At 54.0% G+C, this 15,940-nt stretch overlaps 1 protein-coding gene and 1 non-coding gene across 2 annotated transcripts in view; both read left to right on the top strand.

The window, feature by feature from the left end:
* The window catches only part of COL23A1 (collagen type XXIII alpha 1 chain), a 410,853-nt gene extending 395,544 nt beyond the window's left edge, over nucleotides 1-15,309 (top strand). Inside the window, exons 16-27 of the mRNA XM_070374177.1 lie at nucleotides 453-497; nucleotides 1,301-1,390; nucleotides 2,156-2,218; nucleotides 2,521-2,577; nucleotides 2,829-2,855; nucleotides 3,794-3,856; nucleotides 3,941-3,994; nucleotides 4,154-4,180; nucleotides 6,964-7,017; nucleotides 7,277-7,363; nucleotides 9,284-9,322; nucleotides 9,762-15,309. Of these exons, the coding sequence (XP_070230278.1) occupies nucleotides 453-497; nucleotides 1,301-1,390; nucleotides 2,156-2,218; nucleotides 2,521-2,577; nucleotides 2,829-2,855; nucleotides 3,794-3,856; nucleotides 3,941-3,994; nucleotides 4,154-4,180; nucleotides 6,964-7,017; nucleotides 7,277-7,363; nucleotides 9,284-9,322; nucleotides 9,762-9,764 (609 nt within the window). The 3' untranslated portion in view covers nucleotides 9,765-15,309. The remainder of the gene's footprint in view (nucleotides 1-452; nucleotides 498-1,300; nucleotides 1,391-2,155; nucleotides 2,219-2,520; nucleotides 2,578-2,828; nucleotides 2,856-3,793; nucleotides 3,857-3,940; nucleotides 3,995-4,153; nucleotides 4,181-6,963; nucleotides 7,018-7,276; nucleotides 7,364-9,283; nucleotides 9,323-9,761) is intronic.
* Nucleotides 15,190-15,297, top strand: LOC138988735 (U6 spliceosomal RNA). Its single transcript, XR_011464990.1, has one exon. It is a non-coding gene; the product is annotated as a U6 spliceosomal RNA (small nuclear RNA).
* Nucleotides 15,310-15,940: the final 631 nt, after the last annotated feature.

Below are 15,940 nucleotides of genomic sequence, written 5' to 3'. Positions count from 1 at the left end.
CAAGCGGGATGCCTTCTTCCTGGCCCTGGCTTCTCCCTGCGATGCCTCATTCACACATATAATCCATAAATGGGCCCCTCATGATGTTACAAAGTCCTGTAGATTACAGAGCCGTTCCTATGGCCTGTGCGTATCGTTCACACCTGCCCACTTGGCTCAGAAGAAGGAGCCCAAGACTTTAAAATCAGGCAGGATCTGATCCCAGCCATCATCCCTGGGCTCTGTGGCCTGGACCCTCAGCCTCCACCTACCACAGCCACGGCCGCACCTGTCCACAGGGCTGAGGAAGTGGAGGAGGCACTGCTAGGCACGCAGTGAGCTTCTTCCTGAAGGCCCAACCTCAGGGACCCAACCCAGGGCCAGTGTGCTGGTCAGAGTGGGCAGCCTGGCCACAAATCCCTGCCAGGGGCCAGGGCACCATAACCCCCACCTTGCTGTCTGTTCCCTTCCAGGGCGAACTCGGATTGCCTGGTGCTCCTGGAATCGACGGAGAGAAGGTCTCTGGGCCTTTCAATTCCTTGGTGATGCTGTGCCTGATGCTGTATCAGGCTGAGTGTGTGTGTGTGTGTGTACACGTGTGCGTGCAGAGTTCTAGAAAACAGAACATTTGCTCTGGAGCCAAATCCCAGTTCTGCCCATAGACCTCAGGCAAGCTACTCGCTTTCTGGCAGCCTCGGTTCCTCGGTCCCTCAGTTCCTGAAGATGGTAAAAGGGCTGAGGGCTAAATAACGGCACACGGAACACACTCGAGAGTAGTGCCTGGCATGTAATAGCAAAGAGTCATCTCACTGTCATTATTAGTATCAGTGTAAGTATACACGCATGTGTATGATCCTGCGTAGACACCACAGTGTCCACAGGTATCACTTAACATTCACGGATGTGCCTTTAGCACTGGGTCCCTAGTGTGTGACTCAGAGTGGACGTTATACAATCAGTCGAATGAAGGACTGCAGCAGCTGGTTGGGTGACCGAGGGATGGTTGGTTGTATATGGGGTTGGGGGCTCTCACCATTGGCTCCTGAGATGTGAGCACAGGGTTGGCCCTGACCCCATATGCACCCCTCAGTAGCTACCCATTCCCACTTGCTCTGCCCCCTGCCCCACCCTGCAGCCCTGCTTGCAGTAAGACAGGCGGGGACTGCCCCTTCTGTGTTGCCAGCCAGGCCCCTCTGTTCCTTCATCACTTGGTCTGGAGGAGAAGACCCACAAGGAAGAAGGGAGGGTCTGGCCTGCCTTAGAATAAGCTCTGCATAGGGGGAGGGAAAGTGCCTGCTGTATCTTGTTCTGTGATTTTCAGGGTCCCAAAGGACAGAAAGGAGACCCAGGAGAAGCCGGACCAACAGGACCCAAAGGGGAAGCAGGAGAAATGGGCTTGTCAGGCCTCCCGGTAGGTGGCTGGGTAAGCCCCCCTGCTACTTGCCCCATGTGAGGGTCCCAAGGTGAATGCAGGCCCCGCACGGTGGCTGCCAGGGGCTGGGACTCTGCGGTCCTAGTCTCAGCCCAGTCTCAGCCCCAGCCCACTGGGCCTTTGAAGGGAAGCACTGGGATGCCCTGACTCTGAGCCCGCACTTCCTCCCCTGCAGACAGACCTACCACTTACATCGAGAGGCCTCCTTAAGGTGAAATAAGGAGGCCCCGCCTAATGGCAGATGACTAGACGGGGAGTTCTGACAGCCCAAGTCTGCATGCTGCTCCATCTCACTGACTCTGGAACCCAGCACAAGTGACCTAACCTCCCTGGGCCTCAGTTTCCTCCGCTCTAAAATGGGAGTGATAACCTCCCCTCCCACAAAGGGACACATGGGCAGGGCTGAGAATAGGGACCCACTGTCATCGCCATTTTAATCATTGCTTTTGTCATGAGTGGCCAGACGCGAAGAGCTGCCACCACATCCATTGTCCATCCATGAGGCTCACTCGGCTAGAGAGCTGGTGCCAGGATTTGAACCCCAGGTCTTTGCTCCTAGAGCCCCTGGCTGCCCCACAGGAAACAACTTATACTGCTGTTAAGATGCTCTCTGAATACCCACTGATTTAGGGAAAGCTACTGAAGATGCACTGCTTGACGGAGGAAGGAAGGGGAGGTGCTGAGCCCCGTGGGTGGCAATTTTGGTGATAGACAGAAAGGGCTCAGGGCCATCCTGTCCCGCAGGGTGCCAACGGCCCCAAGGGAGAGAAGGGAGAGTCTGCATCTGACAAGCTACAGGAGAGCCTGGTAAGGGCACTGCTGACGGTCTCTGCTGGGGGCTGGCTGGGGCCCTGAGCCTTGGGACACAGGGCCACCTGGCCTGACCAAGCTCAGGGCAGGGGGCCGGGGGGGGGGGGGGCGAGCCTCAGGCCATCTTTGAACCCAAAGGCCAGCACTGGGCCTCCCACCCGGCAGTGCCTCTTGGGGGCAGTGTGGAGCGCAGTGCCCAGCACCCAGGGAGTGCTCCTTCAATGTCCGATGAGCTCAAGTGTGGGTAAGTGAGGGGTGGTGGGGCAATGGGCAACTAATCCACCTCTGACCCTTCCTAGGCCCAGATCATAGCAGAGCCAGGGCCCCCAGGCCCTCCTGGTCCCCCAGGCCCCATGGTAAGAAAGTTTGGCTTGAAGCAGCTGGGATGTGGAGAGGGTGATGGGCTTAGGCCCAGAGGACAACAAGGTACCCCAGCGGGGAGGAGACACATCAGGCAAGCCAAGCAGAGCCCAAGTCTGGGCTTGGGAAGCCACAGGGCCAATGAGTGGCCTGGAAGCCTTTGTGGCCGCTGCAAGAGGGCCTGGCCAGGAGGTCTAGACCTAGCCTCATGGCCTTTCTAATCTGGGGCTTTCTCCTCCTCCTCCAGGGCCTTCAGGGGATGCAGGGTCCCAAGGTGAGTTCTGAAGCATGGATGGGAACCCTGGCCCCTACTTGCTGCAGGTTCACAGCCTGGTTGGTTCTGCAAATTCTTGCTAGCAGGCAAAGTGAGAGCCCCACAGTCGGCCCCGGACCAGCCCTGCATCTTCCCATGGCCTGGCCATTCCCAAGCCCCTGCCAGCGTCCTCAGAGCTGGTACTCCCCGACCCACACTCAGCCTCTCCGTTCCTTGCCCCCTCCCCTCTTCTCCCCTCAAGCACACATCTGTCTCTCAACTGCCCACAGCCTGGACACAAAGTCCTGGCTTTGGTGTATATTACGTAACGTCATGTTCTCTGCTCTCCAATTAAAACTGTGAGTGTGGTCTGCCCGTGTCCCCTCGCCCAGGGAGGCCAGCTGGCCTGACTGCATCTCCCTCGTTTACCCTGGGGGAGACCACATCTCCGCATCCCCAGCTCAGAGGCCAAGCGGGGCCTCAGAGTCATGGAATCCTAGAGCTGAGTGGGGCCGAATATGTAGCTTGAGCAGATGTGCAGCTTCTGGTTCTGTTTTATTCCGAGGCCTCCCCAGATGATGTTTAGAATAAGCAGCTGCTGTCAGGGATGAGGTCCAAGACGGGGACTCAGAAACCCAGTGGCTGCTCAGCCCTGCCACTTCCTGGCTGTGCAAGTGGGCCTGTCCCTGCCCTTCTCTGTACCTCTGTTTCCTCTTCTGTGAAATGGGTGTGACTATAACCCACCTTCCAGGATTAGTGAAAAAGCCCATGTGTAAGAAAGGATAAAACATGCACACCCACATTCTGATATTTGCACAAGAAGGAAGCCAGGGCTAGGCTTGTCAGAGCCTGGAGTCTGTCCCTCTGCCCCGCACACCTCGGTCCCCGGTCAGGCCCCAGGCTTTCCTATTCTGCCATGTGTCTGGCCCCCTTAACTGGTGTCTCCCCTTTGCTTCCAGGGCTTGGATGGAGCAAAGGGAGAGAAGGGCTCGTCGGGTGAGAGAGGACCCACCGGCCTACCTGTGAGTGTCATGAGCCTTGTTCATCCTCAGAGGGGCTAATTTCTGTAATTGTCATGACTCTTGACACATTCCTTTTCCACCCAGGGGCCAGCTGGTCCACCAGGCCTTATTGGGCTGCCAGGAACCAAAGGAGAGAAGGTAACCACCTTCCTTTAATGTCCCCCAACTATGGTATCACTCAGTCCTGGGGGCTCAACCCCTGCGCTTCACTGGTCCCTAGGGCCAGAGTCCAGGTTCTGTGGACAATTCAACACCTCCTTCTCAGCCTCCTCACATCTCCTCTTTGTCTCTTCTCAGGGCAGACCCGGGGAGCCAGGACTAGATGTAAGTAGCTCACCATCCACTGTGGCTGGGTCTCTCCCGTTTGTAACTTTTGCCCTCATGCTGCCCTCTGGATGGCTTGGATGTGTCCCCATTCCCCATGGCTAGACTACAACTGGCTGGTTCCACCCCTGTCCACAGTGCAAACCCAACACACAGCCCAGAGTAGGTGCTTTCTTGATAGATAGATGGGTGGTTGAGTGGATGGTGGATGATGGATACGGTACAAAGGATGGGTGGGTGGAGGGATGGGTAGAGGAAGGATGGGTGGATGGTATGTAAATGAGTGATGGATACAAGCAAAAGATGGATGGTGGATGGATGGATGATAGCTTGACAGATGACGGATGGAGGATGATCGAGGATGGAGAGTGGATCCATTGGAGTAGGGAGGTAGGAAGACCAATGAGGAGCATGTTGCAATATCCTGGTGAGAGATGATAAGGCTTCAGCTATGGCAGTACTGCAGGAAGGAGAAGAGAATTATTAATCCAATGTTGATTGGATCAGGTATCTTTTGGTTGCAAGAGATGGGAAACACAAGTTAAACTGGTTTAAACTGACTCATAACTGAAAACTCCATATGTGTGACACATAGATCCGGGGCTCAAGTATGTCAACACAAGCCAACCTCTCACCCTCTCTTGTCTCTTCTTCCTCTTGAATCATTCCAATTTCCACATGGTGATGAGATGGAGCCAAGAACTCCAAACTTGCATCCCTCTAAGTCCAAATCCTGGAGAAAGGCATTTGCCTCACTCGTTACTCTTTGAGAAAAAGTCTCATCAACTCTCATTGGCCCCAGCTGGGCCAATGCTGAAATGTCACTCGGCCATAAGAATGCAGTTCCCTAACTGGCCAGACCTGCTCATAATGTTCCATCCTGGATCTGGGGGTGGAGTTGGTGAATTGTGAAAAGGGAGAGTGGCTCCCAGGAAAATCAGATAGCTATTGCAAGGGAAATGGTGACCAGATGCAGGTAGGCTGCAACGACTCTGGTGCCTACCCTAAACTTCAGGGAGAAAGTGTCACCCTACACACAGGAAGAGGAAGAACTCTAGGCTGAGTTTCTGACTGGAGGGTTCCACTAATGTTCCAGGAGAAGAAGACACTACTGAATCCAGCTCAGGCTGTGGACCCAGAGAGGTAGTGGTGGTGGAGCAGAAGGGACTCTATGCCCCCAATACTGTGGCCACTGTGGTCCAGTGGTTAAGACTTCAATCAGGGGGCAGGGGTTTGATCCTGATCCCTGGTCAGGGAACTAAGATCTCACATGCCATATGGTGAGGCCAAAGTAAAAAGTCAACCCACTCCAATGGGCCCAGCTGAAATGGGGAGTCTGCTCCCCATTTCACACCTCACACCTGGACAGAAGAGCCCCTCTTCCTGGCACGCCATGGTGTCTGGTTCAGATCTCTATCACTATGAGTATTGATCATTATCTTCTGCACCCCACTGCCTGTCACGTTAGACTCTGTACCTTTGTACCTGTGGGGTTCTAACTTATGGAAGCGACTTAGTGATGACACAGGCCTTTGAAAGAAGAACTTATTACTTACAGTTCTCAAGGAAAGGGCGTGCCCCACATGGAACCACATGGAGACGCAGTAGGTTTGGTTGGCAGGCAGAAAGGAGTGGGGGAGAAACCTAGGGCAGGGATTTTACTGGCATTTCTCTGGGGAAAGTGAGGCAGAGCAGAGTCAACAGTCTAGGATTGGCTAGTTTGAAGAATCCTGGCAGGCTTTGGGCTCTAAGCATGGTCTCTAGTTGCCTGCTACCTGGCCCTGGGATGATTTGGGGCAGGGAAAATATTGACTTGGTGTGTGAGTTAGGTAGAGGAGGTTGTTCCAGGATTGGTTGGTTTACATCTGAAAGGCATGCTCCCTGCCTAGCTCTTTGCTATATCTAAGGGTTGGCTACCTCTAGGAGAGGCAGCCTCTCCCCAGCCAGCAAGATTTTGATGATATCAATATATCAGAAGATACAGAAAATAAACAGCATAATAAATATAAGAGTGTGCATGCTAAGTCACTTCAGTCGTGTCTGACTATTTGCAACCCCAGGGACTATAGCCCACCAGGCTCCTCTGTCCATGGGCTTCTCTAGGCAAGCATACTGGAATAGGTTGCCATGCCCTTCTCCAGGGGATCTTCCCAACCCAGGGATCGAACCCATTCTCTTATGTCTCCTGTATTAGCAGACGGGTTCTTTACCACTAGTGCCACCTAAGAGGGAATTCAGCAAATCTGGTTTTCTGCCCTCAGCATTCAGCCCAAAGCCCAATTCCTAGTGGATGCTTACAAATGTTGACTGGGAAGATGGACAGATGAACAAATGGATGGATGGGTAGGTGGATGCATAAGAGTTTCAGCCAAGTGCAGAGAACAGAGAGCATCATTTCTTGGTCTGCTGAAGACGGTGATATAACTTCCATGGGTTTGCTATGTCTCAGCCCCCAGCCAAGCCTGGGCCAGTGTCTGCTGCACCTGACTTGACATGAGACAAAGCTCTTTGCTAGCAGTTCTGCCTGAGGGCTTCCACCCAGAAACAGCAGTGGTGTTCTACTTTGGAGGAAGCCGTGCCAGTGTCCTGAATGCAAGCTTTTCTCTGCATCATCCTCATACCCAGCATCTGTGTCCCCTAGAAGCCAGGGATGGTCCAGCTTGTAACATGGATATGTGCAGAGGGAAGGGGCAGAGGTGGGTGGGAGAGGTAGAGAGATGAAGAGATAACCAGAGCACACCTCAAACTTCATTGTCAGGTTTAACCTTTAATCTTTTTGACAGGGTTTCCCTGGACCTCGAGGAGAAAAAGGAGACCGGAGCGAGCGTGGAGAGAAGGTGGGGAAGGTGGAGAGAACGTGAAGGGTAGGAGGAGAGAAGGAGGGAGGCAAGCAAAGAGAAGGAGGGAGCAGGTGGAGAGGAAAGGACATGGGGGTCAGGAAGAAAGCAGAGAGAAGGCGGGGTGGGTGCGGGGAGGAAGGCTGTCTGTGGGCAGCAGGGCAGGGGGCTGCCGGCCCCAGGCCCATCTCTGTGAGGGACATTGGAGGTGCCCTGGGCCTGGCAGCCACCATCACACCCCATCTTCCTTCTTGCCCAGGGGGATCGCGGTGTCCCGGGTCGGAAAGGAATGAAAGGCCAGAAGGGCGAGCCGGGACCCCCAGGCCTGGACCAGCCGTGTCCTGTGGTACGTGTTGGTGAGACAAGGGAGCCCAAACCCAAGTCTTTGCAGCCCTCGGAGCTCAGTTGCAAGTCCCAGAGGCCCCAGGTGCCCTGCCCTGGGGTGTCCACACTGCTGGGGTTACCCTCTAATCTCTACCATCACCAAGGCTCCTCTCACTCTGGTCATAACCCCTCCATGGGCAAGGCGCAGGGACCCACTCCGTCTAGAAGATGGAAGCCCGGTCAGGGACGGAGTCTGTTTGTTCCTCTACTCAGCTTCTTTGGACCTAAAGGGAGATGAAACCACCTTTACCTCTCTGAGGGTCTGTCCTGTCCCAGAGGAGGCTTTTGCTGGTCTGCATAGCTGCACATTCACCCCTTGCATCTCCTCCGCGTGTCCCAAAGCCCTTTCCCCTCACAGCCTTTCTCCTTTCCTGCTTTTTTACCACAGCTTCTTGTGGCCCACCAGACAGACCTGATACCTGAAATAACCAAAGTTCAGTCCTCTCCTTCTAGAAGGCAGGGAAGGTTTACATGTCAAACTCTTCCAGTGGAACTCAGAAAAGACAGGAAAAATAACTGAGTTTCCATATTGAAACTCACCAGTTACTCACATCCCCCCATCTCTGCCAGGGCTGTGGTGGGGGAGAAACCATGTTGTGTATCCCCTTCCAGAGGGGCAGGGCCAGGGACCCCAAAGTCCAATCTTCTGACGTCAAATGGGTCACTTAGCCCTCTGCTCCTTAGTCTCCTTATCCATGCAACAGGGGTTCTAATCCCTACCTCCAGATGGCTTGGAGGAGGCAATGGGAAAAAACAGGAAGAGCAGCGGGGAGGCAAGCATGCACTACAAGGACCAGGGACAGCAGGGGGACAGGGTGGCCCGGCCCCAAGCCCCAGGCCCTGCTCAAGACTTCCCTCCAAGTCATCAAGCCTTTGTCTCTGAAACAGGAGAATCTTAGATGCAGAGGCAGGCGAGGGGCGCCAGGGTCCAGGGGCCTGGCCAGGGGCGGTGGACCCTGCCCTGCGGTATGCAGCCTGGCCTGCTGTGTGCTGTGTGCTCTGCTGTGCTGGGCGTTCTGTGCTGCCTGTGCCCGCTGCCCTGCCCTGCCTTCCCTTCCATTCTGTCCCTCCTCCCCACTTCCCCTTGGGCCCCAGCCTCAGCCCCCAGGGGTGCATGAGAGTGCTGGGGGTAGGGGGCATGCTCCCCCGTGTCCATGGTCTTGCTGTGTGCTTCAGAACAGAGTGAAGTGTCATCCACTATGGCATCCACCAGGGACGCTAGGCTGACTGGCGGGTCAGCCTTGGTCCATCACCAGCTCCCCACCACCAGGCCGCCTGAGGAAACCCACCTCCCTGCTTGTGTCTGATGGCTCCAGACTATCCCCACTCCAACCCCATCACACACACACACCTCCCCACCCTGGCCCAGTGTCCACACTGACCTCAGCCCATCCTGTCTGCTACTCAGATCCAAACACAGGGACCAGGACAGGCCAAAAGGGAATCCCATTTCCTGGACTGTCCTTCAGATATTCTTGGACATGTGTCTGAAAGCTCTCAAGACCACAGGGTGAGCTACCAGAACCTTCATCACAGCTGCCAGACAGAAAGACACACAGGTGCTCGGTGGGACCAGGGCCAGGCCTGCTCCTGGCCTGGGGATATCTAGCACAATGCCCTATACTCCGTGGTGTCCTGGTTCCGCCCACAGCTACTCGTGTCCCAGCAAAGCCCATGGGGGCATGCTTAGAACAAGCACCGAGGGTGGCTGTCGTGTTCCATGACCTGACTACCCTGGTGGACAGGGCAGGCATTCAGGCCCTGGCCTCAGGTGGCAGCTCCCTGGGCTGCAGCTAGCTCCTCCTGGGGCAGGAGTGTGTGGAGCACAGGGAGCTGCTGACCAGCCCTGCCTCCTTGTCACTGAAACCTTCTTCCTTTCCAGGGCCCCGATGGACTGCCTGTGCCTGGCTGCTGGCATAAGGTAACTTTCAGGGAAGAGTCTCCAAGGCAGGCTAGGAGGAGTGGGAGAGCCAAGGGAACCCTGGGGCTGAGTGCCTGCCGCTCCCTACATCGTGATGGAACAGCCGGGTCTCCCCAAGTAACCCTAGATTTGACTCTCCCATCGTGTGGCCCAAGACCCAGGGCTGTGATCCTGGTTGTGAGCAAACCACCCTCTTGGTCATACAGGGCTCACTCAAGCCCTGGCCCAGCCAGGGCAAAGCTATCAGCCCCTGAGACTTTGTTCATACTGTCCCTCCCCCACCCCAAGAGAAGGTGGAATTCAGGAGGTTAGGATGAGAGGACTGGGGGGCCATACCTCTTCCCAAGGAAATAGGCAGGACAGGGATACCCAGATCAGAAACAGGGCTTCTGGGCCCCCCAGTTCCCTCCTCACCCTCAGTCTTTCCCTCCTTTTCTAGTGATCCTGAGCACGCAGTTCACAACCTGTATAGATCCATGTGGACATTTTTAATTTTTGTGAAAACAAAACAGTAATATATTGATCTATTTTCACGGGATGCAACACCAATACTTGTGGCCTTTTAACATCAGAGAGTGTGCCCAGCCCAGCCCCAGGACAATCAGTGTGTGAAGCTGGCAGGAAAGCAGACAGGCCCCCTGGGGGCACTGTGTACCTGCAGGGCTCCCTCGGGGCTTGGCTTTCCAGGAAGGAGATGAAAGTAACTTGCCTGGCTCAGGAGAGGCTGCAGAGAGGCCAGGTTGGGCTTTCGGTCACCTGAGAGCAGAAACTCCGGCTGCTCCGCTGCCCTGCAAGAGCCTGCCCTCTGAAGCTCTGGAGCTCCGGGCCATGCCATCCACGAAGGCTTGTGGCATGAATAGCAAACACAACTGATCTTGGCCTCTCTGGCCTCTGCACTCAGCCACAGCCAGCTACCCACCGCTCTGGGTCCCCTTGGGCCCTGGGTTCACCAGGGCAGGATGGGACTTCCACCCAGCACTCATAGCTGGAGCTGTGGGAAGCAAGCTAAGCGGGCAGAGCTCCCATCGAGTGCTGTAGGCCTCAGGAACCAGCCTGCCTGCTGTGAAAACCAGTGTCCTCTGGCCAGGAGTGAAGGCCAGGCTCTGTGATCACTACCACGTGGACCCAGCAGCAGGGAGCCCTGTGAGCCTCGAGCGTGGAGGTCCCAGGCTGGAATGTCTGTTTCCTGCTTTTCACCACACCCCCACCACATGAGGGACGTGATGGGACTGCCAGCCTGAGGAGATGGACCGCCAGCTCAGAGTTTGGGCCTCGATGGCCCCAAGTCTCCCCACCCAAGGGAACTCTGGCCAGCCTCCCAAAAATGAGTCCTCTGAGGGAGCTATGCAAATGAAAAGAGCCTCGGGGCTGCTTCCATGCCTGTCTGAGTAGGTGGCCTGTGCCCTCAGACAATGATGCTCTGAGAAAAGGTTCCCCGCTTCTGACAAGGGGCCCCAGCCACCAGCTCCAGACCAACTACTTGCCTCCCCTCTCTGTGTAGATGGATATTGTTGTGTGTAATAAATCACAAATGCGGGTCTGGGTATGTCTGTACTTGCAGACTGGCCCTAGGCCCATCCCTAGGTGAGGTTTCAGCTTGGTCATTGCTGTGTGGGGAGGGATAAGAGAACTCTCCCTGGGCCAGAGCCACCTCCAGAAACCAGAATAAGTATTTCAGGCTCAAGGCAAAGATGAGGTTTGGAGTTAGGGAAACACAGACTCAAGGCCTAGCCCAGCTAACATACCAGCTGAGCCCTCTGTCCAGTCACCCATGTCACTGAGCCCCTGTGTGTTCTCTGATCTGATGAGCCATGACTACTGCATAACAAATCACCCCAAAATCTGTTGCCTTAAGACAATGATCCTTGGGAATTACCTGGTGGTCCAGTGGTGAGGACTTGGCACTTTCACTGCTGGGGCTTGGGTTCAATTCCTGGTTGGGGACCTAAGATCCCGTAAGTCACGTGGCATGGCCAAAAACAAACAAACAAACCAGGAAAAAAAAAAAAAAAAAAAGATCCTTTCTATTTCTGTCTTATAGTTCTGGGAGTAATGGACTCAGTTCAGTGGCTGTCACTCAAGCTTTCCCACATCCAGCAGTTGATATTGCCTGGCCTCTGATGGCCAGCACACCTCTCTGTGTGGTCTGGGCTTCCTCACCATAAGGCTGTTGGATTCCCAGGGTGAATGTCCCAGGTGGGCCAGATGGAATCTGTGTCACCTTTTACAACCAAGCCTCAGAACTCATATGGTATTACTTCCTGCCAGAATTAGAGGTTCACCCTAACTCAAGGGAAAATTGTCCATGACTTCACTTTCACTTTTCACTTTCCTGCATTGGAGAAGGAAATGGCAACCCACTCCGGTATCCTTGCCTGGAGAATCCCAGGGACGGGGTAGCCTGGTGGGCTGCCATCTATGTGGTCGCACTGAGTCGGACACGACTGAAGCGACTTAGCAGCAGCAGCAGCATATTTTAAATGTGGGAAAGGAGATCTTGTTTCAGCCATCTTAGAAAATTCTACATCCCAGTTGATCCTTAATCCTGAGAGAGGGGACCAGCAAGTGTGCCCATTTCTCAGGTGGCAAAACCAGGCACATGACGGGGCCTGCCGTGATGGTATCCCAGCCTTCTCCCTCCAAGAACTGAGGCCTAAGGAGGCCATAGTATGAGCAGTACCCCCAGGCCCCACCATGTGGCCTCCTAACTAACAAAACAGGTCCAGCCACATGCTGGCTCAGGAGAAGGAGCAGGTCGAATCTCTGCCCCTTTTCCCCTCCGTTGCTGGGAATAAATGGCAGGCCGTGCTGCTCAGCCAGTCGTGTGGGCCACCAGGGAAGTCAGTAACATGAAAATGAAGGAAAACACAGGGGGTCTGTGATGACTGGCGGAGACCACTGGACATCCAGGCATCCTTTGGAGCTCCAGCATCACTGCACACGTCCCGTCAGTCATCACTCCAGTATTCTTGGGCTTCCCTGGTGGCTCAGACGGTAAAAAAATCCGCCTGCAATGCAGGAGACCTGGGTTTGATCCCTGGATTGGGAAGATCCCCTGGAGGAGAACATGGCAACCCACTCCAGTATTCTTTCCTGGAGAATCCCCATGGACAGAGAAGCCTGGCTGGCTACAGTCCATGGGTCGCAAAGAGTTGGACACGACTAAGAGATTAAACACAGCACAGCACACCACCCAGGTAACTCACTGGATCCCCTCACCAACCTGTAAAGGGCGTATGTGGTTGGTATCATTATTTCTGCCTTACATGTGGGGAAAGTGGGGTTCCAAGGAGTTAGTCCCCTGCCCAGGGATGCACAGTCAGGACATGGTAGCAGGCTTGGGGCATCAAACTGAGGTTCTTGGATGTCCTCCAGTTTGTCTTTCCAAAATTATTTGGCAGAGCATGGAGTCTATGGGGAGCACTGTGATGCTGGATGGGCAGAACCTCATGAGGGTAGAAGCCACATGTTCCTCCTTCCCCAGATACCTGGGTGTGGGGGTTGGGGTGGGGGAGAGGAAGGGGTCTTTCCTGCTCCTTTGGCCGGGACAGGGCCATTCATGGTCCATTGCTGCCCTCTTCTGGCCTTGTGCTGTATATTCTCAGGTTTTGCAAACTTCAAAATTGAGAGTCTGCAGAGTCCTCAAGAGCTTGGGGTAGGGGCAACAGACTATGCAAGAGTGATTGACTTGCTGCGGTCCCAGCAGAGACACGGGGAGCACCCTGCCTCAAAACTGAGCCTTCAAGCCTGGGGACCTCGTGTTCCCCTGCCAAGAAGGGCAGCTGTGCCTCAAACTACCCCTTCCAGAAGCGAAAGAACACATTTGTGGAGCCCCACTGTGTGCCATAGCATGTAAACTAGTCACAAAGATGACTTCCCCCTTTTGCAGATGAAGCTGAGGCCAGAGAGGAGTGGGCTTACTCCGGTCTCCGTCCTCCTGATCCCTAGAATACTACTGGAAATGCATGGTTTGCTTTTGGTTACCACAATGATTAGGGGACACTCCTGGCATTAGTGGATAGGGCCAGGCACATCAAACATCTGATATGCATGGGACAGTCCTGCCCAGTGATGAACCATCTCAGTGAGAATGCCAATGCTGCCTGCGTTGAGAAACAACATGCCCTAGCTTCAAATCTTGACTCAGCTACTTCCTCTCTTCCCCTGCCCCACTGACCTCCAATGCCACCTCAAAGGTCAGACATGAGAGAATGGACACAGGAGTGCTTAGCATGGGGCCAGAGGAAGAAAAGAGTGGGCTTTTCTGAGCAGGAAGAGGGGAGGCTTCCTGGTGTTGTCCTGCCCCTCTTGTAGATACTTTCAGCCCAGGAAATGGCCAATCCTGGTCTGACTTCCACCCTCCTGACTCTGGACATCCCAGGAGTGGGTGAGATGTGAGCTGGGCCTGACTGTGGCCTTCTCACCCTCTACCTCAAAGCTGGAAAAGTTCCTGAGGTAACCTGACTTCTCTGAGCTGTCCTGAGTCACAAGACAGGCTTATGTTTGGGCTCAAGACAGGGCCAAAGATAGGCCCCTCACAGGACTCTCAGACTCCCTCTGCCACACAAACACATACACACTAGCACACACCTGCCTACCTGCTAAGTTGCTTCAGTCGTGTCTCTGCGACCCCATGGACTGTAGCCCACCAGGCTCCTCTGTCCATGGGACTCTCCAGGGAAGAACACTGGAGTATGTTGTCATGCCCTCTTCCAGGGAAATCTTCCCGACCCAGGGATCGAACCCACTTCTTTTATGTCTCCTGTCTTCTTTACCACTAGCACCACCTGGGAAATCCACAAGCATACCCATTACATATACAAAGCTGGAATTGCACGATGTACAGACAGCTATGGGTCTCTCTACCAAGGAAGAGGACCAGATCCATTGAGAAAATCAGTGACCACATTTCACATGCAGGGAGGGGGGCTTGGCCCTCAGAAAAAAACTACAGGCCAGAAGCAAACTTTCTTGGTTAATTTGTGAGGAATTTTTTTTTCAAGAATCATACCTAAAGTTTTATTCAGCTTTACATTTAAAAGTAAGAAACTTCATTCTGTGTGTGAAGATGAAAAAGTTCTGGAGATGGATGGTGGTATTGGACGCACCTGAGTGTATGCCGTTAATGCCCTTGAACTTGTACACTTAAAAATGTTAAAATGGGGACTTCCTGGTGGCCCAATGGTTAGAATCCACCTTCCACCACAAGAGATGTGGGTTAGATCCCTGGTGGGAGAGCTAAGATCCTGCATGCCACAGGGCAACTAAGCCCTCACGCCTCAACTAGAAAGCCTGTGTGCTGCAACTAAGACCCGACACAGCCAAAAATAAAATATTTTTTAAATGTTAAAATGGTAAATTTTGTTATGTGTATATGTTACGACAATAAAGAAACTCCAAATATTCTTTAATAAATGCCTTAAGTGGGAATTCCTTGGCAGTCCAGTGGTTAGGACTCAGAGCTTCCACTGCCAGGACCCAAGTTCAATCTCTGGTTGGGCAACTAAGATCCCACAAGCTGCACAGTTCAGCCAAAAAGTTCAGCCAAAAAAAAAAAAAAAAAAGCCTTAAGTCTGGGAGAAGAGATGAAGAAATCAGAAATGAGGGGGTGAAGCAGAGGGCTGAGACTCATGAAGAGGTGACAAGAAGGACAGCAGGAGTCTCCCCTTTCTCCAGCCTGCTCAGGCCACCAAGCTCAGGCTGCAGCCTCCCGCCCTGGTTCTAGTGTTCCCCAGGGCAGAAAGTTCCAGGAGGGGCTCTCTCTCTGTATGCTGCTTTCCAGTCCCTTAGGGGCGTTCTCCTCTCACTCCCTGGAGTTGGGAGTCCAGTCTTGGCTTCACTCTTGCTATGTGTTTAAGAACAAGCCGGTGCTCGCTTCGGCAGCACATATACTAAAAACTGGAACGATACAGAGAAGATTAGCATGGCCCCTGCGCAAGGATGACATGCAAATTCGTGAAGCGTTCCATATTTTTACGTGTATACCTGTGGCGGATTCATGTTGATATATGGCAAAACCAATACAATATTGTAAAGCTAAAAAATAAAATAATTATTGATATAAAAAAAAAAAAGAACAAGCCGTTTCCCTGTCTGAGCCTCCGTCTCCTGGCCGTGGATAAGGCTCAGGAGACCTTCTACCTCTCTTCCTAAACACTGTAAGATTCTCATAGTGGTTCTATAGCTCGGGTTCACCCTGCGTGCATTCCAGCAGGAGTCCCAGAGGTCACGCCCAGGACCTCCTCAGCAAGTCCCAGCAAGTGGCCTTGCGCTCTCCTTCTGCCCTTTCTGCTGCTCCTTCACAGGACTGTGCAGTGGTGCTCTTTCCGCTGCTCATGGACTTCCCCTGCCTTGAGACCCGAACTATGCCGGGTGCCTGCCACACGTTCCCAGGGAAAGCTTACGGCGCATCCCATTTTACGCTCGGGGAGGGGGGGGCGCGGGGGGGAAGGCAACTCAGGGACTGAGCCTGAGGCTCCAGGTGAAGCCTCCCGAAGCTCAGAGCCCCGTCGGGTGCAGAAGCAGCGGCGGGATCACCAGGGTACACTTCCCGAGGAAGGAAACCACAGAGGTCGGGAGGGCGAGGTCAGTGATTTGGTGATTTGTCCGGAAACCAGA

Source organism: Bos mutus, chromosome 7 (assembly GCF_027580195.1).
Source record: "Bos mutus isolate GX-2022 chromosome 7, NWIPB_WYAK_1.1, whole genome shotgun sequence".
Classification (NCBI taxonomy): Eukaryota; Metazoa; Chordata; class Mammalia; order Artiodactyla; family Bovidae; genus Bos; species Bos mutus.
Note: the sequence above shows the minus strand (reverse complement) of the source record. Positions and strands in the feature narration are given on the sequence as shown.